This window comes from Cryptomeria japonica, chromosome 2 (genome assembly GCF_030272615.1).
Source record: "Cryptomeria japonica chromosome 2, Sugi_1.0, whole genome shotgun sequence".
NCBI lineage: Eukaryota > Viridiplantae > Streptophyta > Pinopsida > Cupressales > Cupressaceae > Cryptomeria > Cryptomeria japonica.
The window spans coordinates 603,598,458-603,626,389 of record NC_081406.1 but is presented as its reverse complement, the minus strand read 5'-3'; the positions used below and the strand labels follow the sequence as shown (position 1 = coordinate 603,626,389).

General features: G+C 37.6%; 2 protein-coding genes across 6 annotated transcripts in view; one reads left to right on the top strand and one right to left on the bottom strand.

Moving 5' to 3' along the window:
• Positions 1–27,932, top strand: part of LOC131062991 (ATP-dependent DNA helicase SRS2-like protein At4g25120) — a 224,596-nt gene that overhangs the window by 170,158 nt on the left and 26,506 nt on the right. The gene's annotated exons all lie outside the window — the stretch shown is intronic.
• Positions 17,690–19,097, bottom strand: LOC131873665 (uncharacterized). The gene is made up of 2 exons (XM_059216770.1): positions 18,734–19,097; positions 17,690–18,623 (listed from the first exon to the last, which is right to left on the bottom strand). The coding sequence occupies exons 1-2, from the start codon at positions 19,089–19,091 to the stop codon at positions 18,025–18,027; spliced, it is 957 nt and encodes a 318-aa protein (XP_059072753.1). The 5' UTR covers positions 19,092–19,097; the 3' UTR covers positions 17,690–18,024.

The window sequence follows — 27,932 nt, the reverse complement described above, 5'->3', positions numbered from 1 at the left end:
TTATCCCACATAGCTTGAGTAGTATCACAGTGCATGACTTTAAGAAATTCAGATTCTGTAAATCCACATAGTATTGCTTTCAAAGGCTCGCTTTTCATCAGCAATGGATGGAGGATTTTGAGGAACTGTATAGGTTGTCACCACGCAATTCCAGACATCCAAAACAAGAGACATCAAGTATGCTTGCATTCTGACACACCTAAAAGCGCAGTTAGAGCCATCAAAAGGAGGAGCTTTATTCATTGCAAGAGCTTCGAGTGCATTCATCTTAGTGTGCTAACATGATCAACCTTCAAGCTTTTAAGCTTTAACAAGAGTCACTGGCTCTGATACCAATTGGGAAGCACACAAGAAATATTGAGAAGGGGGGTGAATCAATATTTGAAGGAAATTAAAACTTTACAATCAATATGTAGTCAAAACAGATTCTAAGAACAACCAACAAGAAGATAACACAAGTGTTTGTCATGGAAACCCTTTTGGGTAAAAAGCCACGGCATCAAAGAATTCTCTTCACTTCAATATAATGGGCTACAACCCAGATTACATAAGTGAGCTACAACTCACTAAGAACATTCACTTTCCAAGAGCACCAACTCTTGATTGCAGAGGCACCAACCTCTATAAGAGCACCAACTCTGAATTGAAAGAGGCACCAACCTCTTAATATTGAAGCACTTGCTTTCAATTCCAGAATATGCTGTGAACAACATCCTTCAAAAACAAGCCAATGATATGGGTCAACAAATTTCACAAAAATTGCTTCTCAAACATAGCAACAACATAAGCCTTCAAATCTTTCCTCTTTCTAGCAGTCAGGAAATTCTTCTTTAAAATCACTTCCACCCAGTCATACAAGAAACCATGTTTTTCACAAAAAATGATAAGCAAATTTTGCTCAGATAATTTCAATATCAAGTAACACGCCCTTTCCAGCAAACACCCCAACACGTATATACACACAATCCGTTGCTTCATATATTTTTCAAAATCAATAACCCATATTGCTTCAGCCCCTTTATTTTTATACGATGGCATCAAAACCATTGTCAATGAAGAGTCTTTGTTTTTTTTTGACTTTTCAAAGAATATGCTACTATGCATTACACACTCATATCACTTATCATTGACCTTCCATAAAAAGAAACGATTCCAGGCAAAGGTGTTTTTACTAACAAAAAGACGTTTCATCCCCACATTTTTTAAAAACACTTTTTATTAATTTCTGACTCCATCATTCTTGGCATAAACATTTGAATGATAATAATTTTTTTTAAAAGCTTGCCCTTCCAAAACATTAGAATGGTAACAACAATGTATATCGCAAGAACTCTCTACACCGAAAAAGAAATCGCACCAAAAAAAAAACACCAACATCAAATTCGCACAACTTCAGAAAAGTAATATACGTTTTCAAAAATGGCTGCCACTCTTAATGCATCCACTATAGCCAAAATGTTTTTTTATTTCAAAAACATTGGCATGCCCAAACGTTGTTTTCTATAAGAAAAACATAAGTCTTTCCAATACAAAAATAGCCTCCACGAATCTGTCTGAAATAAATCATTTTGTGTGGATTTCAATATGCTTCTGGCAAGAAATGGCACATCACCATACCGCGATTTACCGAAAAAATATTTTCTGAAGCAGCTAGACCTTGTTAGAAGAAATACACTAAATATGGCGTATGTATCGGAGTCTCATGACAATGATAAATAAAGATTCAAATGCCAGCTGTAGCCTTCAAACAAACATAAAAGAAAAGTCGGCTTGTACAATAAACTCCCAAAAACATTCGACATGCTACAATTTAATTATATTAATAGCTTATTTGACTATTCAAGGGATGACATGGCATAAAATTTGGCCGAGCAACTGACAAATGTACAAGTAGTCACCCACATTGCTTAATCAGACACAAAAGTAGGTGAGGTTGACAGCCAAGCACCTCAAGCAACCAAGGAAGTAGCTGGAGCAAGCAGGCAAGGAGCTGAAACAGGAAAGCAGGTAGCTGAAGCAGCTCAACCAAGCAAGTAGACAGATCAACCAGAGAAACAAACAACTCAATTTGACCATATTTTATAAAGAGTATCTTGACAAGCTCAAACAATTCTCTTGGATGTCCTAAATAGTCTTATGTACTGTTGTGCGAATTGCACACCCATCCCCGTCTTGGACAGGGACCCCCCCGATTTGTGCCTTTCTGTCTTTGCGGAAGAGGAAGGGGATATGAAGGGTCAAGTGCCGCTAAAACCAAATTCGGCCTCTAGGGGCTGTTGTGACGTATTCACACATTGCCCCATAAATGGGACCCCTGCTTTTTGCTTTTTGGGGTTTGTTTTTCTAGTTTTTTTTTAAGGTTTTGTTTGTTAGCCTTTGCATGATGAGTGCTGTAAGGGGAGTCGCTAGGATGGCAGGCTCTGCTTGAGCCAGGGTGAGTCAATAGGGCCCCAGAATTAGGGTTTCTTTGAGAGTCTTCCTTAGGGCTTGGTTTTGCTCTTGTTGCTCATTGTGTCTTGCTTGGTGAATGAATATCATCCTTGAAGGTTTGAGTTAGGTCAAGTTGGTGAGTGATGGAGTCTGGAATGTCATCTTGATCTTCAAATGCCCTGAAATTTGGCTAAGTCTGGAATGTCCTGATCCTGAAATTTGACTAAGTCTGGAAAACTGAGGAATCCTCCAAAAACTGGAATTTGCAATATAACTCTTGGAGGTTCGAAACCACTCTCAAACATCCTGAAAGTATATATGGAATATAACTTAAAGTATAAGAAAGAAGAAAGATATAAGGAAATAAGGAAATGTCACTTATACTTGCAAAAATGCCCATAAGGTTCGAAAATGCTAAAAGTTGCAAAAACTGGCTAGAGGTCAGAAATTGCAAAAAGTTGCAAAAATGCCCATAAGGTCCGAAATTCACTTAAGTTGCAAAAAGTGCCAAAAGGTCTGAAATTGCAAAAAGTTGCAAAAAGTGCCAAAAGGTCCGGAAATTGCAAAAAGTTGCAAAAAGTGCCATAAGGTCTGAAATTCACAAAAGTTGCAAAAATGCCCATAAGATCCGAAATTCACTTAAGTTGCAAAAAGTGCCAAAAGGTCCGAAATTGCAAAAAGTTGCAAAAAGTGTCATAAGGTCCGAAATTCACTTAAGTTGCAAAAAGTGCCAAAAGGTCCGAAATTGCAAAAAGTTGCAAAAAGTGCCATAAGGTCCGAAATTCACTTAAGTTACAAAAAGTGCCAAAAGGTCCGAAATTCACTTAAGTTGCAAAAAGTGCCCAAAGGGCCGAATTTGGGCCTTTAAGTGAAAATTTAAAAAGTGAAAAAGTTGGCAAAAGTTCCCAAAGGGCCGAATTTGGGCCTTTAAGTGAAAATCTGAAAAGTGAAAAGTTGGCAAAAATCCCCCAAATGGCCAAATTCGGACCTTTAAGCCAAAATGTTAAAAAGTGAAAGTTGGCAAAACACTCCAAAATCCCAAAGTTTGCAAAAGTGCCCAAAATCCCGAAATTCACCATTAAAGGGTGAAAATGTCAAAGTTTTTCGAACGCCCCTCTTGCCCGAAATTGCCAGGAAGAACTAAATTCGCGGAAGGAGTAAAAGCATTAAAACTTGGGAAATTTTCAAATGACCCTCTAGGCGTTAAATTTTAATATTTGTTAAATTAAATTAATTAATTTTTCAAATTGATTTATTGAAATAAAATTGATCGTTCGCAGTTCGCAGGACATCATTAGAGAACCAGGAGAAAGACTTGAAACACAAATCGAAGAAGGATCATAATCAAGGCCAGGTGCTGAAAACTGGAAAAGAAAAAAGATGTGGGAATGTGCTGCAGGAGTGCGAGAGCAACCAAACATTGGGAACTGTGCCGCTGAACAAAGATGAAGTCCACCATCGAGACCAAAGACCAAAGAACACTCTGAATGCTGCAAGTTCATGCCTTCTCGAGAAAAAGCACACAGCTGGATTTAAGTCCAGAAATTCAGTTTTAAAACTGAAACGGCTTTATTGTAAACTGCCTATGGGTCCTGCGCAAGATATTTTTGTGGATAACTATTCCCAACCACCAAGAAGATTGGATAGACTCAAATTGAAGCCAAATAGTGGCAGGTAGTTGAGATAGTTGCTGGTTGGATAACTGAGAATTTAATGGGCATGGGTTAAGGCTGCCAGCTTTTGGATGGCAAGTTGCAGCCCTTGGATGCAGTCCATCCTAGCCTTCAATTCAAAATTGTAATATCTATAAAAGGCAGAGGCCTTTCTTTTGTAAAGGGTTAGATGGTTAGGTAGTTAGAGATTGTTAGATAGTTAGATAGTTAGATTTAAGAGTTAGAATAGGTTAGATCTTAGCAGTGGCACAGAGATGTTGCAGAAATTGTTGTAATAGGCAGCTGAAATCAATTTATAGACATTGAATTGGTGTTTATTGTCTTGTTTTCATCCTGTTTGCATGGTTTCTCTCAGCATTTTAGATAGATCTTTCTATTTTGGGTGTGCAGGTATTTGATAGATTCAGGCTCATATCACTGAGGATATACTGATTGTGTATCCTTTTGTGTGGTTAACCTGAGCCTTCTATTGTGCTTAGTTCAATTGTAGGTGTCCGTCTGAGTTGCGCCAGAATTGGGTGCTTAGCCGTGCGTCTCTAGTCTGAAAATCTTCCAATTCCCTTTGAAAATTGCACCGTTCCTGAAAGGTTGTGAGCTATTCTGGCCAAACAGGAATTGGTTATGTTGAATTCATCTACCCACATACCCGTGTTGTTAGTTTCAGATCTCCTAACCCTTTCCTTTTGCTCTTTATTACCAAATTCGAGAATCACAGTAGACTAGCTTATTGTCTATTTCAACGTAAGCCCCCCTTGTGTCTCCAGCATAAACACATCAAACCACTGAGAAATCCCGCAGTCAAGACCTGACAAAAGAAACCTTGAGGTTGTCCCCTTTGATCAAATATTAAAAAATAGCATTAGGGACTTCCTTATCTCAAGAGAGGATAGGATACTCAGCAGGTTATTCTATTCTGTGTTGGCCGTATGGAGTTTGCAGCAATGCGATTTCAGACACATCAACATGTACCAATATCAATTTTCCTTCATTATACAAGGGAGGGAACTTAGTAGGAGATCTAACATGCTGCCCCTATGCTCTCGTGATGCATGATACGTGGAATTCATTGTGCATTCTACTGTGATTTAGTAACTCCAGATCATTGGTCACCTTACCAATCCTCCGTGTGATCTTGTATGGTGGATGGAAATGGGGCTTGAGCTTCTTAGCTCCACTTTTCTTGATAGAAGATTGCCTTTATGGCTGAAGCCTCAGGAAAACCATATCACCTATCTCCAAAGTCTTGTTTGTATGGTATTGGTTTGCATATAATTTTTGCTTGTTTTGAGCATTCTAGAGTTTTTCTTTCAAAACATTCAATACATCTCTACTCTATGCAACCGAGTCTTGGGCCCCTTCTACTCTACTATCAACAACAAGATGGCCCATAAAGGAAAGGGCATCATAACCATATAATGCTCTAAGAGGTGTCATACTGATTGACATATGGTGTGTTGTGTAGTAGTACTCACCCATATAAAGCTTCTTAACCGAAGCTGTTCGCTACTTTGCTACACAATTTCTCAAGTATCCTTCAATCCACTTGTTAAGAATTTTTTTTTCCTTGTCTGTTTGTGGATGATAGCTGGTACTAGGAATCAATTTACTACCTATCAAACAAAAGAGCTCTTGACAAAATGAATTGAAGAATCAGCTATTCCTGTCACGATATTCTAGGCAAACCATGTAGCCCAAAAATCTCCTTGAAGAGCAAATCAGCAATCTGTGGGGCCTTATACTCAAATGGAATGGCGAAAAACCGAGTATATTTGGTGAGTCTTGTAGGTATTGTAACATTGTTGATGACCAACCAAGTGTGTATCATGGGCATCTCTCAAGACCTTACTCTTAAATTATGATTGAGGGACTACATAAGTCTTGTCCTTGTAGACAATGAAATCATCCACCACTTGAAACCTATCATCCTATAATCTGGCCTCAAGGATCTCATTTGTGAAGTTATTGTTTGCATACTCAGTTATTATCAATGTCTTGTAATCACCAGTAATCTCGGATATAGAAAGTAGGTAAGGCTTCCTAGATAAAGCATCAGGTACTACATTATTCTTGCATTTCAGATATTCTATTTCCAAGTCATAAGCTTGAAGCTTACATCTTTTTGTTGTTTTTCGTTTAAGTCCATCTAGTTGAGGAAAAACCTCAAACTATTGTGATCTGTATTGACCACAAATCTGCCACAAACTAAGTACTGCGGAAATTTGGCTAATGCATGCATAATAGGCAACAACTCTTTGTCATAGATGGAAAACTTGTGTTCTAGATCTCTTAACCTCCAACGTATAAATGTAATGGGATGCCCCTTCGGCATCTAAACAACTAATATTCTTTCTCCTGATGTGTCAGACTCAAGAACAAACGGAATTGAGAAATTTGGGAGAGCGAGTATTGGGCACAAACTCATCACTTCCATGAGTTTCTTGAAGGTGGTGTGAGCTGTTTTGGATCATTTGAATGCACCTTTCTAAGTCAACTTTGTCAATGGAGTAGCAAATTTTGAAAATTCCTTCGCAAAATTTTATAATAACTACAAAGTCCCAAGAAACCTCTCAACTAGTGTCAATGAAAAGGGTGGTGGCCAATGATTGATAGCTTGAATCTTCTCTTGATCCACTGTCGTGTTCTCACCCAGAACAGATCACAAACTGTGTCATGATGCCCCGCCGAGAGAAAATAAAGATAACAGAAACCAAAATAAAATAACATATAATAATCACAGCCCCTATTTATACTACATTCAGGGATTAAAATATCAAGGGAGGCCGACCCCATCAAGGAAGTTAAGGCCGACCAATAAAAGGAAGAAGTAATTGCTAATATCAACATTTCGAAGGCCGACCCAGCATTAAAGTGAGATAAAAATAAATAACATAAAAAATAATAAAATCAATTATATAGGGAGTGGCTGACCTCACTTTGAAAGGATACATCTCTTCCAAATGAAAGGGTATGACCCTACCAATAGAAGATATAAATAGGAGAGCTACTTGGAGGAAGAATATATTATTGGATCTAACAGCAGATATAAGCAGAGATAAATCCTAAAAGCAGTAAGCAATGAGCAGCAACAATAATATATTAAATGCAGAGATCGTCCTAAATAGGAGAGAGCGAATTAAATAATGCAACAATCAGTTACTACACAGCAATAGTATATAGGCACCGAACCATGAAGGAAGGCAATCGATCCAATTAGCATCGGTGCTCATAAAGAGCAAATCCTTCCAGAAGATATCAAGCATCAAGGAATCATTTCAAAAGGAACATTGATCCTCATAAGAGAGAAAACTATATCCAGTGATCCAATTAATAGATCGAACCATTCAGCATCCAAGAAGGAAATTTGCATCGAGTCAGATCTGTCTAAATTGCATCAGCAGACTGAGGTTATATAACCTGCAATAATCTTATGTTCTACAATTATAGTAGTATGAAATAGTGGAATCAATAATTGTTATGTGATAATGTGAAATACGTAGTCTAAATCGTAATCTATCTACAATCATGTGGAGAAGAAATGCAAGGAAGGGGAGCAGATATGAGGTCACCATCTAGCTAGACCATCCCATAATGGATGTCCAATGTGCCTACCACTTGGAGCCAAGAGTGTAAGTGCTCGCTCTTGGGCTTAGTTAGGAGGATTCGAGCACCCTATTGTGATTTCCTTACCAACCTCTATGATGGTTGAATGTTGGAGGAATGACAAGTCATAAGAGGATGAATAAGGAGACATGAATAGGGAGGGAAGATACAAGCACCCTACTAGGTAAACCACCCTATGCCGGATGTCCAATGTCCCTGCCACTTGGGTCCTAGAGGGTGAGTGTTTGCACTTGGGTTTAGTGTGAGGATTGCTTTGGGCCAACCTATCAAGCTCCCTCATTCAAACCTTATTGTGATTGAATACTAAAAATAAATATAGATGTGGTGACATCAATAGGGAGGGCAGACACAACCATCCAGCTAGGTAGACCAACCCATGATGCATGTCCAATGTGCTTGGCGCTTGTGGCCAAGGGGGATGATTTATAGCATATACGCTCGTGGGCTTAGTGTGAGGATTGCTTCGCAACTTATCGTGCTCCCACATTCAAACCTATCGTGATGAATATAGATGTGACACGACTTATCTAATGAATTATGATGATTATACATGATTATACTCATGTGTGATTGCTAACCCTGATAGAAATAATTAGTCTTATAAATTATATTTTCCAATATTATCTAATATGGTTGTAGGATCTTAACTAGATTTATCTTGATAAAGACGTTTTATTGGTAAAGGTTGTTAAGTTTTTGGTGATCAGATTATATTTAAAAATTATTTGCCAATGAATTAGTTTCACCTCTTAGGATAGTATCAACACAGTTCAAACTATGAGTTTGATCTGCCTTATTAATGATGATCTGCTGGTATACAGAGAAATCACGCCACAATGGGGGAACTCAATCTGATTGTAGTTTGTGTAATGCAAATTGGGAGATGACAGAGATTTCACACAACAAAGAACATGATCTGCAGTGAAGTACGTAATCTGTCTGGGCCTTCAATTCGATGTATAGCTAAAACGACCTGCTGTTAGTGCTGGATAAATCCTATATGCTAGATGTGTAGATGTATTTATATTCTCTTTTATCTTCTAATCATCGATCTGCAATGGAGGGAGAGACCGATTCTATATATATAATAAGATTGCCTTTCCAGTCATCATGACTTTCTTCAATCATCACCTCTCCCCCCTTAGATCAGTTTTGTATAGATCAACACGTCTAATGATGAATAGTTAGTTAATGTGTTTATCATTGAATCGATTCTCATGTTAACTGATTCATTTATAATATATTTCAATTATTATTTTATTCTAACTAATTGGTGACACTAAATTATCTAAGGCCGATTAGACCAATGTAGACGGTTAGTTGACTAAGTCGACTTAGAAAGATACTGACCAAAGCTATCATTTCAACACTCCCTCTTAGCTAGGGAGGAATCCTTCTCAAGATATGAGTCACATAGTGACATCCACCATGGCTACTCCCAGAGGGTGGATCCATCATGGCTACACCCATGCGTGGAAAAACAAATGAACACAACTACCATGGCTACTCTCATGGATGGTGAATGAATAGGTATCAGCTCACCCTGATAAAAAACATCATGGCTTATTTATAGACATCACCTCATGTGATATCCACCATTATGGCTTATCCACGGATATCACCTCACGTGATATCCACCATAAATATCTCTTCAAGTGATATCCACCATTATGGCTTATCCATAGATATCACCTCACATGATATCCACAATTATGGCATATCCATAGATATCACCTCACAAGATATCAACCATTATTGTAAGATCGTCACCTCACAATAATGGTAAGATGTACAAGTGTTTATCATTGTCAGATCGTCATCTCACAATGATATTCACCATGGCTCGTCTAGAGGGTAAACACACAAGTACAAGAAAAATCACCACAGACTCTCTCACGTGGTGTTGTCATGGCGTCACACACATGACATCCACCATGAACCATATGAGAGGTTGGAAATAAGGGCTTACACCTCAAGTCTCTCTCAAGGAGAAATGCATTAACAAGAGCTTACACTTTAAACATCTTTTGAAGATAAGAATACATTAGTATATATATAAACAAATATAAACAAATCAATGATGCTGAGGCTTCATTCTCCACCATACCAAGCTTACCTTGAAAGTACACAAACTTTATTCTAGAAAGGGGTTTGGTGAGAATGTCTGCCATTTGCTCATTAGTACTAATGTATCTCAACTGAATAGAATTCCTTTCCACCATGTCTCTAACATAGTGATACTTGATCTCCACATGCCATAATGATACTAATCACTAGAAAAAAACACCTTGGCATGGTCCACTCCCTCTGAACCAATATGACCAAGATCCTTGGATATCAATCGAAGCACATCCTCTTAGCTGCTCGCTTTGTCAGGGAAGCATCCCTTGCTCACATGGTCCCAATCATGGAAGATATCTTGCTTCAGGAGACTCTCATCATCTGGTATGATCCTCATATGGCTGGAAGTGCTAGATCCAAAGCCACCATGGATCTACTGTCATAAGATCGAGCCCTAGACAGGAATATGACCATCCTAAGATGTAGAACAAAATCTCCTTGCAGTGCGCTCCCTCTCACAGGAAGAGCCTTCTTGTCTCATCTTGCTTCGCAACCCTAGATGCTATCATTACTTGCACAAATGCCTCTATGGCTCTCACAAGTGAATTGTTGCACTTCGGTAGGTAAATATTTGTTTTATAAAAAATTGGAAATGCAAAATCTTAGAATCTCCACTGAAGTCCTTTGCATATTCTTCCTGAATTTCAATCTCTTCATCACAAATAGAACTTCAAAAACTCTATAACCTGAAAAGCAACAGGCTGTGATTGTAAAGATGTCCAGTATGTAAGGGACGAGTTTCTCATAGTAAATTGAAAAACAAGATATCCAAATGCAGCTAGTCATAAGCGGACATCTGCTGACAATGTTGTTTCACAAATAACACGCATAATGTAATTGCATGAACTAATAACTACATATGAAATTCATGAACATTATTCAACCATAAAACTTATCTCTTTCAAATCATAATATGAATCCATCTGCATCGTTTTGTGAAGAGTCTCACCAACATCTGCAATGGAAGCTTGAGGCATAGTCTTGGTTGGACATGTCATTGCGTAGTGACCATATTTGTCACATCTAAAGCATTGGATTTCTGAAATATCCTTCCTTTTGAAATGCCCTTTCTTACCTTTCTTCTTCAAGGAGAGAGAGGCAAGGGCATGAATATCTTCATTTGTAGAACTTTGACCAATGCCTCTTGTGATCAATCTTGACTCTTCTTGAATCCAGTCTATCTTCAATCAATCAAACTTAGGAAGTTTTGATCATGCGCTTATCCCTTGATTAAATGAATCCCATGAAGAAGGGAGACCATTGAGTGCCAACGTGGTTAACTTTTTGCTCTCTATAGTATGTCCAATGGTAGAGAGTTGATCTCTTTGTTTTGTAATCCTCATGAAGTATGAGGTGATGGATTCGCCTTTTGTCATTTTTACATGGTGAAGTTGTTGCTTTAGTGCAAGAGCTCGGCTTGTGTTGTTTATCTCATACATCTTTTCTAATGTTTTGAACATGTCATATGCCATCTCCAACTTGGAAATAATTGGCACAATGTGATCTTTCACAGAGTCAACCAACATCTTCGTTCTTTTGTGGTTCTTTCTCTTCCATTTAAGCTTCTCATGCTCTTTGGTTGGTTCCGGTATGGCTTTCTTCACGGATTTGTCTAATTCGTTTTCACCCAAGGCAAGCATAATTCTAAACTTCCAAGATATGAAGTTTGATGCTCCTTCAAGTCTGTCTTCAACTCTAATTTCATTCACCATCTTGACGTTGATAGAAGGAGATGAACTTGAAGATAATAATAGAAGATAATTTTTCTTATATAAATCTGATCTGATCTTTGCTCAAGCCTGCTTTGATACCCTGTTAAGTTTTTGGTGATCAGATTATATTTAAAAATTATTTGCCAATGAATTAGTTTCACCTCTTAGGATAGTATCAACACAGTTCAAACTATGAGTTCGATCTGCCCTATTATTGATGATCTGCTGGTATACACAGAAATCACGCCACAATGGGGGAACTCAATCTGATTGTAGTTTGTGTAATGCAGACTGGGAGATGACAGAGATTTCACAGAACAAAGAACACGATCTGCAGTGAAGTACGTAATCTGCCTGGGCCTTCAATTCGATGTTAGCTAAAACGACCTGCTGTTAGTGCTGGATAAATCCTATATGCGAGATGTGTAGATGTATTTATATTCTTTTTTATCTTCTAATCATTGATCTACAATAGAGGGAGAGATCGATTCTCTATATATAATAAGATTGCCTTTCCAATCATCACGACTTTCTTTAAACATCACGTCTCCCCCTTTAGATTGGTTTTGTATAGATCAACACGTCTAATGATGAATAGTTAGTTAATGTGTTTATCATTGAATCGATTCTCATGCTAACCGATTCATTTATAATATATTTCAGTTATTATTTTATTCTAACTAATCGGTGACACTAAATTATCTAAGGCCGATTAGGCCAATGTAGACGGTTAGTTGACTAAGTCGACTTAGAAAGATATTGACCGAAGCTATCATTTCAACAAAGGTATGATCCCTAACTATCCTACATTTCTTTTTTTTGTTGTCGTCAAGGTATCCCCGTGGCCCCAACCCAACGCTCCCCGACCTCACCCTGGTTCAGGCAAGGGGCGAGACTAATCCCTGTGGCCACGGTGCCATCAAGACCGCCCCCAAGTGTCCGTGGCAGAATAACTCCAGGAGAGAGAGTCGAACCCAAGACCCCAGGGAGCAAACCCGAGACTTAAGACCAACTACTCTAACCCGTGGGGGCAACTATCCTACATTTCTTATTTTAATGGAATTTGTGATTTTAGGGCAAGATCTAGGGTCCCCCCGAAAAGGGGACATTAAATCCATCTGTACTCCCCACACATTGATAATGTATCCAAAGAATAAAATTTCAATCTTCTTGAACTCACACTTGGATTCCTTTGCAAAGAAAGTCTTCTTCTCAAGGATTCCCAATATTGTATCCAAGTGTTGTAAGTGCTCTTCCAAAGTCTTGTTGTACGCAGGATGTTGGAAATGTTGTCATTGATGTCAAAGTGAGATTTTTGGAAATATTGTCATTGATGATGAAGGATTTTGATGTCAGAGTTTGGGAGATTGTTTGTTATATTGGCTTTGATTGGAGGCTGACTCATAGCATTTTATTATGATTTAGTTTTATAGGGCCGACCTATGTGGTTTATGTAATTAATTTAGGCACCCAAAGGGGCATAAAAAGGTGAAGCGTGTTTGTAAGTATGATATATGAGAACACATTTGACCATACGAATACAAATCACAACAAATTTAATGGAGAGTATATTTAATACAAGGTAGATTTTGTGAATTGTGAAAGTGTAGAAAAATACGTTCATCATTTGTTGAAGAAGCAACATCCAGAAGGTGAAATTTTGTAGAAGAGGTTGGTGCTTCCTAAAAGAATAGATTATTGTCTCTTGCTGAGTTGGTGCTCAGTTGTGGAGATTGGTGTCTCGAATAGGGTTGTGCTTATGAATTTTGTAAGTGGGGTTTGGTGTATCCAGGGGATTGGTGCTTGCAAATATTGTAAGATCATTTTATTTTTGTTGCTCCTAGATTAGGACAGTAGATCCAAGTACTCATCTGTGGTTTTCCCCTAAAAGGCTTTCCACATAAATCTTGGTTTCTTATTTGTGTGGATCCTTTGTGCTTGCTATTATTGTGGTTGTTCAATTTTAAATAAGTAAAAGTTTGTTGTATATTGATTCACCTCCACCCCCGCTCTCAATATAAGTGTGTACTCATCAATTGGTATCAGATAAGGTTACTTCAAAAATAGTCTAACTACTAGAAGGTAGATCTAGGAAGCATACATGGCTAGTCAAGAAGATTCGTCCTCAAATAGAGCCTTATTGTTCAATGAGTCAAATGCATTGAAAGCCTATTTTGCGAGAAAGTTGAGGAAAGGATTTGGCAAACACAAAGTTAAGGTACCATTTAAATGTTTTAATTGTAGTAAAATAGAACATTTTTCTACTAAGTGTCCATATGTAGAAAAGGATGATTGTAATGATAAAGGAGATTATAACAAGAAGAAAGAGAGTAGACATCATCAATTGAAAAGGGGGAACTTCCACGAACACAAGAAAAGTTTGTAGTCCAAGAGGGACAACAACTCATCTAAAAGAGTGATGAAAGTTTCTCAAACAGTGATAGAGTAGAAACTTTGTTCATGGCTATAGAAATAAGGGTTGATGTCATGAATGATGAAGAGAACTGTGTGAAAAAAAAAGGTTGATTTAGAAAAGGAAGAAGATCCTGAAATTGATGGATAAATGCATCTCGAGGAAGAACACAATTGTGCTCTAAGTGAGTTCAAGAAGCTTAAAAAAAGAATTTGAAACTAAGATTGCATCTGTAAAAATTTGAAGAGAACTGTGATTCAAAATAATTAATGTCACAAAGCCTTGAGGAACTAGAAAAGATCATCATCAGCCTTGAGATTCAATTAGAAGAGGCAAAGAGGATAGAAGAGGTGGTGACAACCCAATTGGAGACAAAGGAAGAAGACTATGAGAAATTGGAGTCTAAAATTGTTACCTTGAGGAAGTAACTAGAGAAAACAAATGCTTTGCTAAACAGAAGCTCAGATTTTGAGAGTATTACTGAGATTCTAGATGATATTATTAACTGTCAAAGGTTACCATTCATTAAAACTGGTCTTTGCTATGAATAAAATCATAAGAAGATTGAGGAAGACCAGAAGTGAAAGGCTACAAAACCACCAATGAAGACAAATTTGGAAAGCCTAAAGCTACATAGATGCACTGAAGGGTATTGTCATGAATGAAAGGAATAGGAAGAAAGAAGATGATGTTCCTTAGAAAGACAGCAAGCCAAGACAACCTCACATGAGTAGGCTCTAAAATTCCTTCTTTGGTTATTATTTTTTCTGTAATCATTTTTGTGATAAGGTAGAAAAGTGGTGGGGCAAATACAAAAAATAATTGCGTGGAACAAAAACAATAGTTATTTTGGCTTCTTAAGTAGAAATTACAATTCATTGGCTCCTTTGTTGGATTACAATGTCATCATATGTTATAAGTGCAACAACGTTGGGCATATAGGACGTTTTTGTAGAAGTGGTTTCGTGGAACCTCGTAGACAAAAAAGAAAGTGGATACCCTTGGTAAGTAAATCAAATAACCTACAAAAAGTTTGGAAAAGAATCGATGCTCAAGCAACTTCATAAGGGAGAAGAGCAGGTTTTACACTTTAAAGGAAGTAAATGGATGTAGTATAAAATTTGGAGATAATGGTATAGCAAGGATAATTGGACAAGGTACACTTATTCGTGATAATGGAAAAATACAAACATAAAATGTCTTGTATGCTGACGGATTGAAGCATAATCTTTTGATTGTTAATGAAATGTGTGATCAAGGACACACCCTTACATTTTATGCTCAAGGTTGTAAAATCAGGAAGGCAAGTACAAAAAAATTAATTGCAGAGGCAAATAGAATAGCAAATAACCTGTACAACCTTTCAAGGGAGAAAGATGTTATATAGGACAAAGAGATGAAAGTTGGTTATGGTATGGAAGAATGAGCCATATGAACTTTTGATAATCAGACATTGTATAAGTCAATGTTTGGTAGCCTATTATATGTGACAACATCAAGGCCAAACATTATGCAAGAGAGACTCATGTGGAAGTAGTGAAATAAATATTTAAATATCTAAAGGGCATTTTGGACTTTAGTTTGTCATATCTCAGAGGTGAAGATTTCAATTAAAAAACATATACATATGTAGATTGGGTAGGCACAGTTTGATGATAGCAATAGTGTCATGTTGTAAACAAGTACTTTGGATGAAGTACACATTGAAAGATGGTAAGTTAGCAAAACATCTCAAGTTGGACTATCTCAAGCATAAATTCTAAGTGTTAAAGGAGAAGCACAAACTCAAGGGGAGCTACTGATTGTTTTATCTTTCAACTGAAAAAAACACACACAAACACACTTATACTGAGAGCGGGAGGGGTGTGAATCATTATAAGACCAACTTTTCAATTTATAACTTTAGCGATCATAAAACAATAATCAAAGCATCCACACAATTAAAATCTAACAATAGAGGACACAATATGCACACATGATTTTACGTGGAAACTCTTATAGGAGAAAACCACAGAAAAATATTGTTTTTATAGAAAACTCCTACTTACAACTTTGTAGGCACCAACCCACATGAGACACCAATCCCCTCAATTGAGCACTACTCAGTGAGAGACACCGATCTCTTTGAGTGAGAGGCTCCAACCTCTTGAACTTTCAAAGTAGAAGGCACCAACCTTCAAAAAGCAAACTGATTATGATGTTTTGGATCTGGCCTAGATCCCTTCAAGGAGTTCAACAAAAAATTTGCCCAGTCCTTAACACAAATCTGCCTTGAATTTTTGCTCTTCAATCTTCACTCAAATCTGCAATATTATCTTCAAAAATATGTTCACAAATCTGAAATAACTTCACAATAAGCCTTTATGAATCTTGCATAAATTCACCATAGATGCTCCACAAGCGTGAGATAAATAAATCTCATAAATTCGGCTCTCTAAATCTGCTCTAGAAATATGGATGATATACAATGGATGGGTATGTAAATGATCCTCTACAATCCTTTATTATACCCATGAAGTGCCTCTTCAAATGAATGGTTATGAACGGTTATCTCCTTTCACTAGGGTGGCTAACATAAACATTTTAATTTTCTTTTCCAAGGTTGGCTAACACCTAAGATATATTTATTATTTTTTGATTTAAAAACCCTTGTACAAGGTGAGTGATAGGCTCTAGGGGGCTGTGCCTTGTAGAGTGGGCATAAAAAGTTAATATAAACAAATATTTTAAATCCTTTTAACTAAGGTAGGCTCTTGAAGGGGGGCATCCAATATTTGATTTGCAATTTTATTTATTATTTTCTGCTCTTAGGTGCGGGTCAGCCCATGTAGATAGGAATATAGATTTTCTATGCAAATGAAAACTCCATAAAGGGTGCAACAAATTTTGGCATAAATTAATTTCTTCATCCATGATTCTGCTTGTTGGCCCTTGTACATTGTTGTGCTCGCATACACACCCCCTCTGTGACAGGGGACCCTCGGTGTTGCCCTTCTGCCTATTGGAGGCAGAGAATGAAGAGAGGGTGATGTTTTGCCTTCAAAATCAAATAAGCCTGCATATACCGATCAAAAGAAACAAATTGATATCAGGCCAGGGTCAAAGTCGTAAGTCAAACTACAAGGCGAATGATAACACAATGATACCGAGTCCTTGCCAAATACCTTGAATTCGCCAACAAAATCTCAAACTTGTGTTCAAGCAATGAGGATTCTATACAAACCATGTCTCCCTCCGCAACCAAGGAATGCCTTGAAATTTGGGCTTGGTCAAAATGCCAACGTAGAATGAGGTTTGAACCTTTTTTATGCATCACATCCTTTGTATGCAAAACTGCGATTTTTGTATGGTGCTTTGAATTCGCGGATACAACACCGAATGTGAGGTTGTAGAAGCAAAGGAGAAACATATGATTCAGAATGCTCGAAGTATCCAGAATAATGTCATAGAACAAAATCGCGCCTTGGTCATTTCATGCCAGTAAGTGATCCCGAAACATAAGAAGGCCGAACTTCAGCGTTTTCCAGCCCATGATCATGTATTTCATCTCATTTTTCTTCTTAAATCGCCGAAAGGAATCCCGAGTGAGGTTGCGATTTGAGTTGGGGCACACAGGACCAAGGACCGTGGTGTTTTGAATCAAAATCCTTTTATCATTTCATCTTAAAAGGCCGAAGTTTTTACCGAAGATGGTCATACCCATAGTTGAACTACTCGCGACTCGGCTCGACTCGCCAAGCCCCTGGGAAAAAAACTCGGCGAAAACTCGGGAAAAACTCGGAAAAACTCGGCGAAAAACTCGGCAACTTAAAAACACGCTTAAACTTAGTAAAAAATGCATTTTTTTTGCAATTTTTAATGAGAAGATGCATCCAAAGAGTCAATAAATGATAACACAAAAGAAACAAGCTGATTCTAGATATATTTAAATGCAAAGTGTCTACAAAATCGCATCCTCATGAGGAATGCTGATGGCTGGAAGCCTGAAGCAAAATAGTAAATTACTAAATAGTTTTTGTAAAACCAAAAGTAAATACATCATCACAAATTACAATTACAACTTCCTCTTCCCAGCTCTAGCAAAAACATGGGGAGAGGTAGAACTAGAGGGTCTAGACTGTCTAGTCGTATAAGTCTGCTGTGGGACTGGGCGTGACTGTGCCTCCTCGCTCGGTATGGTTGATTGAGACTCATTCTCCATCCTGGATGAAGCTATGTCTCCACCTGCCTCTGGCACTGGCAATGAATCCTCATCCTCATCCTCATCCTCATCCTCCTCAATGTCATCCAGCCTGAAACCAAATCCACCCCCCTCCTCCATAGCCTGCCTCTCCAAATCAGTGATGTCAGTGTCGGAAAACAATGGAGGCTGCTCCTGTGATGTCCAATCACTGTAAGGATCTATATCATCCAAGTCAATTGGACCACCTTCTAGTTCCTCTACCTTCTTTACGCGCAATCGAAGATTATATTGCACGTAGACAAGGTCATTGAGCCGTTTCTGCGCTAACTTGCTCCTCTTCTTCGTGTGGATTGCTTCAAACAAGCTCCAATTGCGCTCACAATTGGATGAACTGCAAGGCTGACATAAGACTCTGAGGGCAAATTTTTTGAGATGTGGGGTGTTTCCACCCCAATTTTGCCACCAAGCATCTGCAAAATAAATAAAATGGAAAAGTTAGAAAGCAAAGAGAAAAGAGAAAACATAATTTATCAATCATTTTAGTCTTTAGATCCCAAAATCCAAATGGCAAATGTTATACCTGGGGTTTGAGTGGTTCTTCCTCTCCTAGCCAGCTCTGAAGAGAATAGCTTACCCCTTCCTCCCTCATAATTTTGGAGCTCACTCACAATGAGGTCTCTCTCCTCAACATCAGGTACCATCCTCTCAATGCATGTACTGAGGCCCTCCATGACTTCTCCATTCGAATCTGAGTAAGAACCCCCGAACCTAAAACGAGGGTTGAGGAAGTACCCTGCTGCATGAATGGGTTGGTGGAGCTGATTGTTCCACCTCCTATCAACAATTTCCCAAATGGGATCAAATTTGAGCCTATCCCCCTTGTAGTAATTTTTGATAGACTCTTTGGCCCTATCCATGGCCTCATAAAGATATCCCATTGGGGTTTTATCTTCATCCACCAAGCGAAGAACTCGAACCAAGGGCTCTGACACCTACAATTGAAAAATACAAATTACAAAAAGATCAAAATTTAAATAATGAAGTTACAAATTAGTAATGAGAGACTTGAATCAAAAATAACTAAAATTTAAAAATTAAAGTTTTGAAGTAACAACCTTCACAATCTCTGCAGCCCTTTGTGCAAATTGGTTGTCGAAGACTATGCATGCGACAGCCTCTCCTTCAGGCTTCTTTGAATAAGGTGAGTTAAGCCATTCTCCACTCACAAACATTTGTTTCAAAGAAGTCAATGCAGCAAGAATGCTTTGCAACGTCAAGAAAATCGTTGCAAACCTTGTGACACCAGCTCTCACCAAATCTTTCCCTTGCGTGTGTTGTCTCATCAAATTTAGGACCCAAGGGTGATTGTAGATATATTTAGTGATCCTCCTTGCATCTTCCACAACTGGAGTCACCCACTCAAGTTTTCCTATGTCCTCCAAAAGAAGGTCAAGGACATGTGCTGCACAAGGTGTCCAAAAAAGAGTGGGGTGCCTCTCTTGGAGGATTCTTCCTGCAAAAGAAGAATTTATTCTTAAGAAATATGCAACCAAGTAAAACAAAGCCCACAACAAATGAGAATATTGCTAATGCCTAAAGGTGATAATTCAAAAGGATTCTACCTGCTGACACATATGCTGCTGCATTATCTGTGATGATTTGCACCACATTCTCTACCCCCACCTCCATGATGACACGCTCCAACATTCCAGCCAATGCTTCTGCATTTTTCACCTTGTTGGAGGCATCGACAGATTTCAAGAACACTACATTGTCCTTGCAAGCGACCAAAAAATTGATGATGGTGCGGTTCTTGCCATCTGTCCACCCATCAGAAAGAATGGTGCAGCCATAATTTGCCCAATCAATTTTTTGATCCTCCATCACTTCTCTTGCCCTAGCAACTGCATTTGTGAGCAACCTGTAAATGCAAAGTGAAATTAGGTATTAGTACACAATTTTGATTTAATAAACAAGAAATCTAAAAAATAATTAAAAATGAAATCAAGTGGACTATGTAGTAATTTACTAACCTCCCACTCAAATCCCTGCGAGAAGGGGCCTTGTACCCCTTTCCTGAAACTGTCATAGCAGTCACCAAATTCAACCAATAAGCATTCTCCGCCACATTGAATGCAATGTTGTTGAAGTACCAAAAATCAGCAACTGCAATGTCAGTTTTCTCATGTACCTCCTTATTCCATCCACTAGCCTCTAATGATGGTTGTCCTCCAGGTGTGTTTCTGGGCACAAAATAATCACCTATCGAACCTGATCGTTGTGATGGAAGTGGAACAGGGCCCCGGCCAGGTACTCTACTAGAGGAAGCAGAAGCAATGGGTGAGCTGATGGTCGGTTTGCGGATACGTGGGCCACGCCGAGAGCCCAGTATGCCCTCAAGTGCTTCTTCTTCCTCTTCAAGGTCAATAGAAACACCTTGAGATTCAGCTATGGCTGATCTCATGGCTAGTTTTGCCCTCTCCCTTTGCAGTTTCTTCTCTTCCCCAGCTGCAAGTAGGGCATTCATTTGTCTTTTTATTTCTTCATTGGTCCCAGGGCATGCTCTAGCATCATGCCTATCTATTCCTGCAAGGTGGTATTTGAGGCGGTTGATGCCTCCATGAAGTATTCTCTCACACTGTATGCATATAATTGACCCAGGATCGGGTCCCTCATAGGCATACCTCCATGCCCCATCTCTAGCACCTCTAGGACGGGTGCCTATAAATCCAGATGGGCATGGATCTAGTGGCCATTGCTCCCTTGCCATGATTAATGCTTACTTAACCTACACATACAAAGTGCAAAAAAAAATTAACATTTTAGTTAAACAATTTAGCACTAAGCAAACTATCTACATTAGTTTAAATAAATTTAGACATCATTCGAAGTTTTTTTAAAAAAAAAGTAGGGTTTGAATTTTTTTTTGAAAACTAGATTCTTCAAAAAAATTGTGAAAATTCAACAAGAATTGTGTTAAATCTTGTGTAAATAACTTAGAAATGATTTAGACTACCTAGGAATCATTTGTAATCAATCTAAATGCAACAAAAAATAAACAAATTGTTTTAAAAAAGCATAGAAAAAAAAATTAAAAAACTTACTTGGAATCTGATTTTCCCTTCAAATCCCCTTCAAATCCCCTTCAAATCCACTTGGAATCACTCAATAACCACCCCAAATCACCTTCCAAGCCTTCCAAATGAGTTTCCCCCTTCTCAGCCCAAAACACAATTGAAAAACAAAAAAACAAATTTGTTTTAAGCCGTTTTCGGCTGTATACAAAACACGGGCGAGTTTTTATCAAAAACTCGCCGAGTTTTTGGCAAAAACTCGCCAAAAACTCTGCGAGTTTTTGCCAAAAACTCTGCGAGTTTCCTGGCGAGTAGAAGTCGTTACTACTCGCCAGGGGCAAAAACTCGGCGAGTTTTTGTGACTCGCCGAGTATTCGGCGAGTTTGTCATCTATGGTCATACCTGTGATTGTGGTGTGTAAAGCAAATCAAAGCACACAATATAAAGTTCGAAATTATAACATCGTATATTTTGAAAGTTCGTATATTTTGCAAATGATCTTAAAATCATCGAGAATTTTCCAATCAAATGCTGAAAAGCACCGAATGACAAGTGAAATAACAAGCAAGAGGGAATTTTAAAAAAAAAGTTTGCATTTTTCTTTAAAAAGCTGAAATTTCCCCTTACATGCAAAATGAAAGTTGAAAGAATAAAGGAAAAGGGAAAGTTCGCATTTTCCCCTTAAAGGCCAAAAATATCCCAAAACGTAAATTTTAAAGGAAAGAATAAATAAAGTTCAAACTTTATTTCTTCAAAGAGAAATCAATTCGCCTTTCTTTTTGCCTCTAAAAGTCGATAATATGCCGAAAACATAGAGCCTCAACATGAATAAAAATTGAAGCATTTAAAGGAGGCATTTCAAAAATGCTATCGACACTTTTCCTCAAAAAGCCAAATTCCTTCCCTTATCGGCTAAATTGTGATTTTGCAAATAAAGGAGGGGGCGAAATCACGTAAAAATAAAAGGGCATTTAAACTCGCAATTTGGCTTGCAAAGCCGAGTTTTTCCCTCAAGAGGCTAAGTGGTGTGATCATTTTGTTAGAGCGAAGGCCAACGTCGCCTTGAAAGCATTTAATATTTGTCAAAATTATTTAATTTTTCAAGGTGATTGATTCAATTTGAATTCGCTTTTGTAGATCGATGCCGCTACAAGGGCTAAGGTGGCAACCAAAAGCGTAAATTGAAGACAGGATCACAATTGAGCCGGGTGATGAAGATGATGACGCACAAAGACTACCACAGGGCGGTGTCAATGAAGGACATGTTGGGGGGTAGTGATGCAAGAGCATCCAAGAGACCACATGAGACCAAGAAGATTAAAAGCATGAATGAAGACCCCAAAGCATCCTTGAAAGTGAATTGGAATGTTTTGAAGCCAATAATGGCCATTTGTAATGACCAATATGATTTTAAAGTAAAAAATCCTAAAGGTCCTGATAAAGGCCTTAGGACCAAAAATGCTATGTAAATGGGCAAATGATGCCTAGGAGTCTAGATAGATTGAATAGGGTTCTAATATGCTTTAATGGTCATATCATGTCAAAATAATTTGATTAGGATAGGTTTTAGTTGATGAAATGCTTTAGAAATAAAGTTAGAAATTCAAATTTTGAATTTTAATGGCTAGTTACAGTTTTGGAGGGAAAGTGGTTTATGAGTTGTTTTGTCACTCTAATCACTCAAACTAATTGGATTTCAGTTTGGGAAGTTAGAGGAAGGATTTATAAAGCTTTGTAATGCCATTTTGGCTGGGTTGGATGTACTGTACGGACATAGTACGGACAGAACAGTAAAATCAATAAAAACTAGTCTTTTCTTGCTTTTCCTTTGATTTTATTGATGGTTTATTGATTGGGAAGTGTTGTATGTTCATGGTGGAGGCTAAAGGAATTTAGGAATCAGTATTAAACATTGTTTTGAATGATTTTATAGAAGGTTTTGATCAGATATTATCATTTTGTGTTGGCTGTCCTAAATTTTCTGAGTGTTTCATTGGCATTGAAGGCCCAAAATGCAATTTGGAGCCCTTCTATGGATGTAAGAATCTGATTCTCATAGGAGAGGCTCTGCCTAACATGTATAATACATTTCTAACCCTTATAACTTGCTGGAGACGTGAAGTTGCAGGTGTACACCATGGGTTTTGACTGGGAAAATACATGGTTTTGATGCCATAGTTGTAGCAGCAGAAGATCTACCTTAAGGAGGTAGTATTTTTATGTGAAACAGCGTTAGTGGATGGTAAATGCATGGTGAATATTGAAGGAGAAGTTCTGGAAGTGAGTTTTGGGGTTTGAACAAGAAGGCCCTCGTTTGTAAGCCATTTTAAGGAGGGTTTCGGTGTTTGGGTATTTAGGAGTGCAACCAAGACTTAAAACCTTGAAAATCCTTGGATTGGGAGCCCAACTAAAGACTGTACAAAAGGGTTTAATCTGGTTGTGAGTTTGGAGGGTACTTCCTTCACAAAGTGGACCTAATTAGCCCTCTTGGGGAATGAGGACAGCGGTTTTTTGAAGGCTTTGTTCCAAAACAGCCATAGGCAATATTTTGGGAGTTGATAGAGGTTTATATTGTGCATCTAAATCAGTCATAACATTGGTCCATGTTTTCGGAAATGTGTGTGAAAAGAGCCAAAAACAGCCCAGCAGGCTACTAGGAAACTAGGCCTAGTGAAGGGCTAGATTTGGGTTTTGATAGCAATTGAAGGTTTGATGGTTTGAAAACCTTTGGAACATGTTAAGTGAAGTTTTTTGAAGTGTGTGGAGGCAGGGGAAACACCTGATTAAGGTGAAGACAAGTTTTGAGCCTATTGAGGCATATTGAGCATTAGAAACACCATAGGAGTGTTGGGGTTTGGGTCCATATTCCACTTTAGTTTACAAGATTGCAACTAGATCCTCTAGCCTCTGCATCAGGTAGAGGCAACCACAACACGAAAGGACCAAGAAGATGATATTTCAAGTTTGTGGAGAGCAGTGGTATACACAAAATGCTACAAATATATGCACACTCAGAAACCACTCAAATTGCATAGTAGAGAATATCAAAAAATGAATTTGTAAAAACTGAACTGTTTTAATGTAAATAATTACCCGTGGGCCCCATTAATGCACTTAAAATGAAGGGACACATGTCAGTTTATCCCGGCTACCTTATTGACCAAATTAATGTAGAACAGTGGCCAATAGCAGAGAAAATGTTTGGAAGTGGCAACTGGGAAGTTATGGAAGTTACTAGGCATGGGTTCAAGCTGGCAGGCTTCTAGAAGGAAGATTGTAGCCTTTGGATGCAGTCAATCTTGGCCCTTGATCTAAAATGTAAAATCTATAAAAGGCCAGTGCCTCTCTTTGTAAAGGGTTAGAATTTGTTAGAGTTTGTAGGTTACTAGAAGGTTAGATAGTTAGATTTTAGCAGCTTAGAATAGAATAGGATTGCTGAGCAGGAATTGTTGTAATGGCAACTGAAGCAAATATATGAACATTGAAATATGGTGTTTGTTATTTTTGTTTTCTTCTGTTCGCATGGTTTCTCTTCATCTGATTAACTAGGTAGAGTTCAATGGTTTTAATAGCGAGGTGTGAGGGTATTTGATGAGGTTTCCGGTTCATACCATTGGGGGTTTGTTGATTGCAGGTCATTGTGTATGGTTAGTTTGAACCCAAAACTGTGCTTAGTTCAACTGTGGGTATTTGTTTCAAGCTGTGCCAGAATTGGGTGCCTGGATGAATCTCCATAGTTTGAAAGTCCATTTATCCTTTGGAATTTGCACTGTTCTTGTCGAGTTGTGAGGGTGTCTCTGGCAAAACAAGAATTTGTTTATGGAAATCTATCTACCCGTAGCACCAATTGCTACCATCACTGTACTTAGGTCTCCTAAACCCTTCTCTTTTGCTTTTATTTTCCAGCTTGAGAATCACAACATCGTTAGATGCGAGCCAGCTTGTTGTAACTGTAAGCCCCCTTGTGTTACCGGCAAAACACATCATCGCTGAGTTATCCTGCAGTCGAGACTTGACATTTGGAACCTTGAGATTGTCCCCTTTGATCATCTAAAACAGCATTAGGGATTTCCTTATTCAAGAGAGGATAGGATACTCAACATTCTATTCTGTGTTGACCGGAAGGAGTTGATAATCCGACTTTAGCCATGTCAACAAACATCAATGGCAATAAACCAACATTAAACTTGTAGATTTCTTGATGGTATGCTTTCAAAAGATAGCTCAAAGAACAATTAGTTGGTGGATTTCAAAAGAGGGAAATTTATAGGAAAAGGGATATTGATTCCATTGATGTCATAGGGAGAATTATAGAAAGGGGGAGATTCTTTGTGAGAGTACTTGACATCTCTTTTCCATTGATGTCAAATATGGAGAGTTACAAAAAGGGGAAGCATTGTAGAAAGAGGGAGAATTATGCTCTTGTTGTGTTCACAAATGATTAATTCTTTGCAAGGTTGCCATCAATGACGAAAGGGGAGATTGTTGGAAATGTTGTCATTGATTTCAAAATTGTGTTTTGGTCAAGAAGGCAGATTGTTAGAAATATGGTCATTGATGTTAGAGTGAGATTGTTAGAAATGTTGTCATTGATAACAAAGGTTGTTGATGTCAAAGTTTGGGGGATTGTTTGTTATATTGGATTTCATTGGAAGCTGACTTATTATTTTGAAAGAGTTGTAATTGGAGGTCGAATCATGGAATTTTATTATGATTTAATTTTATAGGGCTGACCTATGTGTTTTATGTAATTAATTTTGGTGCCCAAAGGGGCATGAAAATGTGAAGTGTGTTTGTAAGTATGATGTGTCAGAAAATGTTTTATCATTTGATTACAGAGGAGAACAGATTTAATGCAGAGAAAATTTAATACAAAGAAGATTTTCTGAAGTTGGAAAGTGCAGAAGAATAAGTTCATCATTCATTGAAGAAGCAACATCTAGAAGGTGAAATTTTGTAGGAGAGGTTGGTGCCTCCTAAAATAAGAGACTGGTGTCTTTTGGTGAGTTGGTGCTCAGTTGTTAGGATTGGTGTCTCTAACACGTTTGTGCTTGCATATTCTGTAAGTGGGGATTGGTGTCTTTAGTGGGCTGGTGCCAGCAAATATTGTAAGATCTTCTTATTTTTGTTGTGGCTGGATTTGGAAAAAGATCCAAAGCATTTAGATACTTTATCATTTGGTGACCGTTGGAAATATTGTCATTGATATCAAGAAGATATTCATTATCTTTATGAATGAAAGAGACTTTTAGAATTGATGTCAAAGTTTGAGAAGATAAAGTTGTCATTGATGTCAAAAAGGTGGCATGAAGTGACTACAAGAAATAGTCTATAGAATGATAAAGCTTATGATAAAAAATGTGCCATGATATGGAAATCCATGTGACATGATCTCTGAGGGTACTGTGGTTTACAATAGTAAAAATGTGTGTTAAACAGGTCAACCATTTGTAAAACGTGTGAGATGGTTCACGGGACATGAGCTTTCAACTAAGAAGACAATGAGCAGCAATCTAAGTGTGGATAGCAGTTTACCTATAAGATGCAAAGTCAGAAAAAGTAGAAATGTTATTAAAGAAAACAAAGACAGTAATTGTAATTGCAATGATTTATATAATAACGTTATAAGACAGCAATCATCATTTGAATAGAAGCAGCAAACTAAACATACAATCAGCAATCAGCAAATTAATCTTTTTTATTATAAACAATGATATGGTTCAGAATTAATATTGTTTACTATAAACATTGAGCAAGTTCAGAATTAATAGACAAAGCATCTAATGAAGTCAATCTCTGCCAAAGATAATTTATTATGGTAGAAACATACAGTCACACAGCCAATGATAATTATAAGACAAAGTCAAATAAAACAGAAAATGAAATAAGACAAGATTCCAAATAAGACAAATTTGTCTTATTTACCTTGTATTTTTCATGAAAGGAAAACAGTGATTCATATAATGAAATGTCATAAAGAGGTACGATTTTGATTAGAAGACTATTCTTCAAAAGGTGCGATCTCTTAAAGTGCCTCATAATTATTTATGGTGGGCCTTAAGATGTGTGATTCTTATTAAAGGATTAAATGTTAACAAACGAAAATAGTTTAAGATGATTAATCAAGGAGGTGCGATTATTTAAAGAGAAGAAATTTGTTTTAAAGATATGTGACTGGTTTGGAGAAGACCCTTAATTTATGAAGAGGCATGCCTTTTAAAAGGCTTATTTTGGAAGGCATAAATTCATGATGATGAATGGAGATAGGAGTGAGATATATATGTTTCTAAATGTAATATCTTATGGGTATTGAGAAGAGTTAGAGTTGAAGGAGTGTGGAGATAGATACAAAACCATAATATCTATAAAGACCATCCAAGAAGAATAAAAATGGAATTCATAACATATTAAATGCTGTTCATTCAAGAAGAGAAATAATGAAATGAAAATATTTATGCTTGAGCAGATCTAGTATAGAAAAGGACATTGAAAAGTACTCATTAGTAAATTTTTGAAGGATTCATGTGCAGACTTATATGAAGAATTGTCTGCAGTATATATCAAGAATATGTGCAGGCATATATATATGAGAAATTACATCCATTATTGAGAGGATTGGCTGCAGATTATACAAGGGGATTGTTAGACGTTTCATAAGCAGATTTGAAGGAGATATGAGAACAGCATTATAGCAGACTTGTAAAG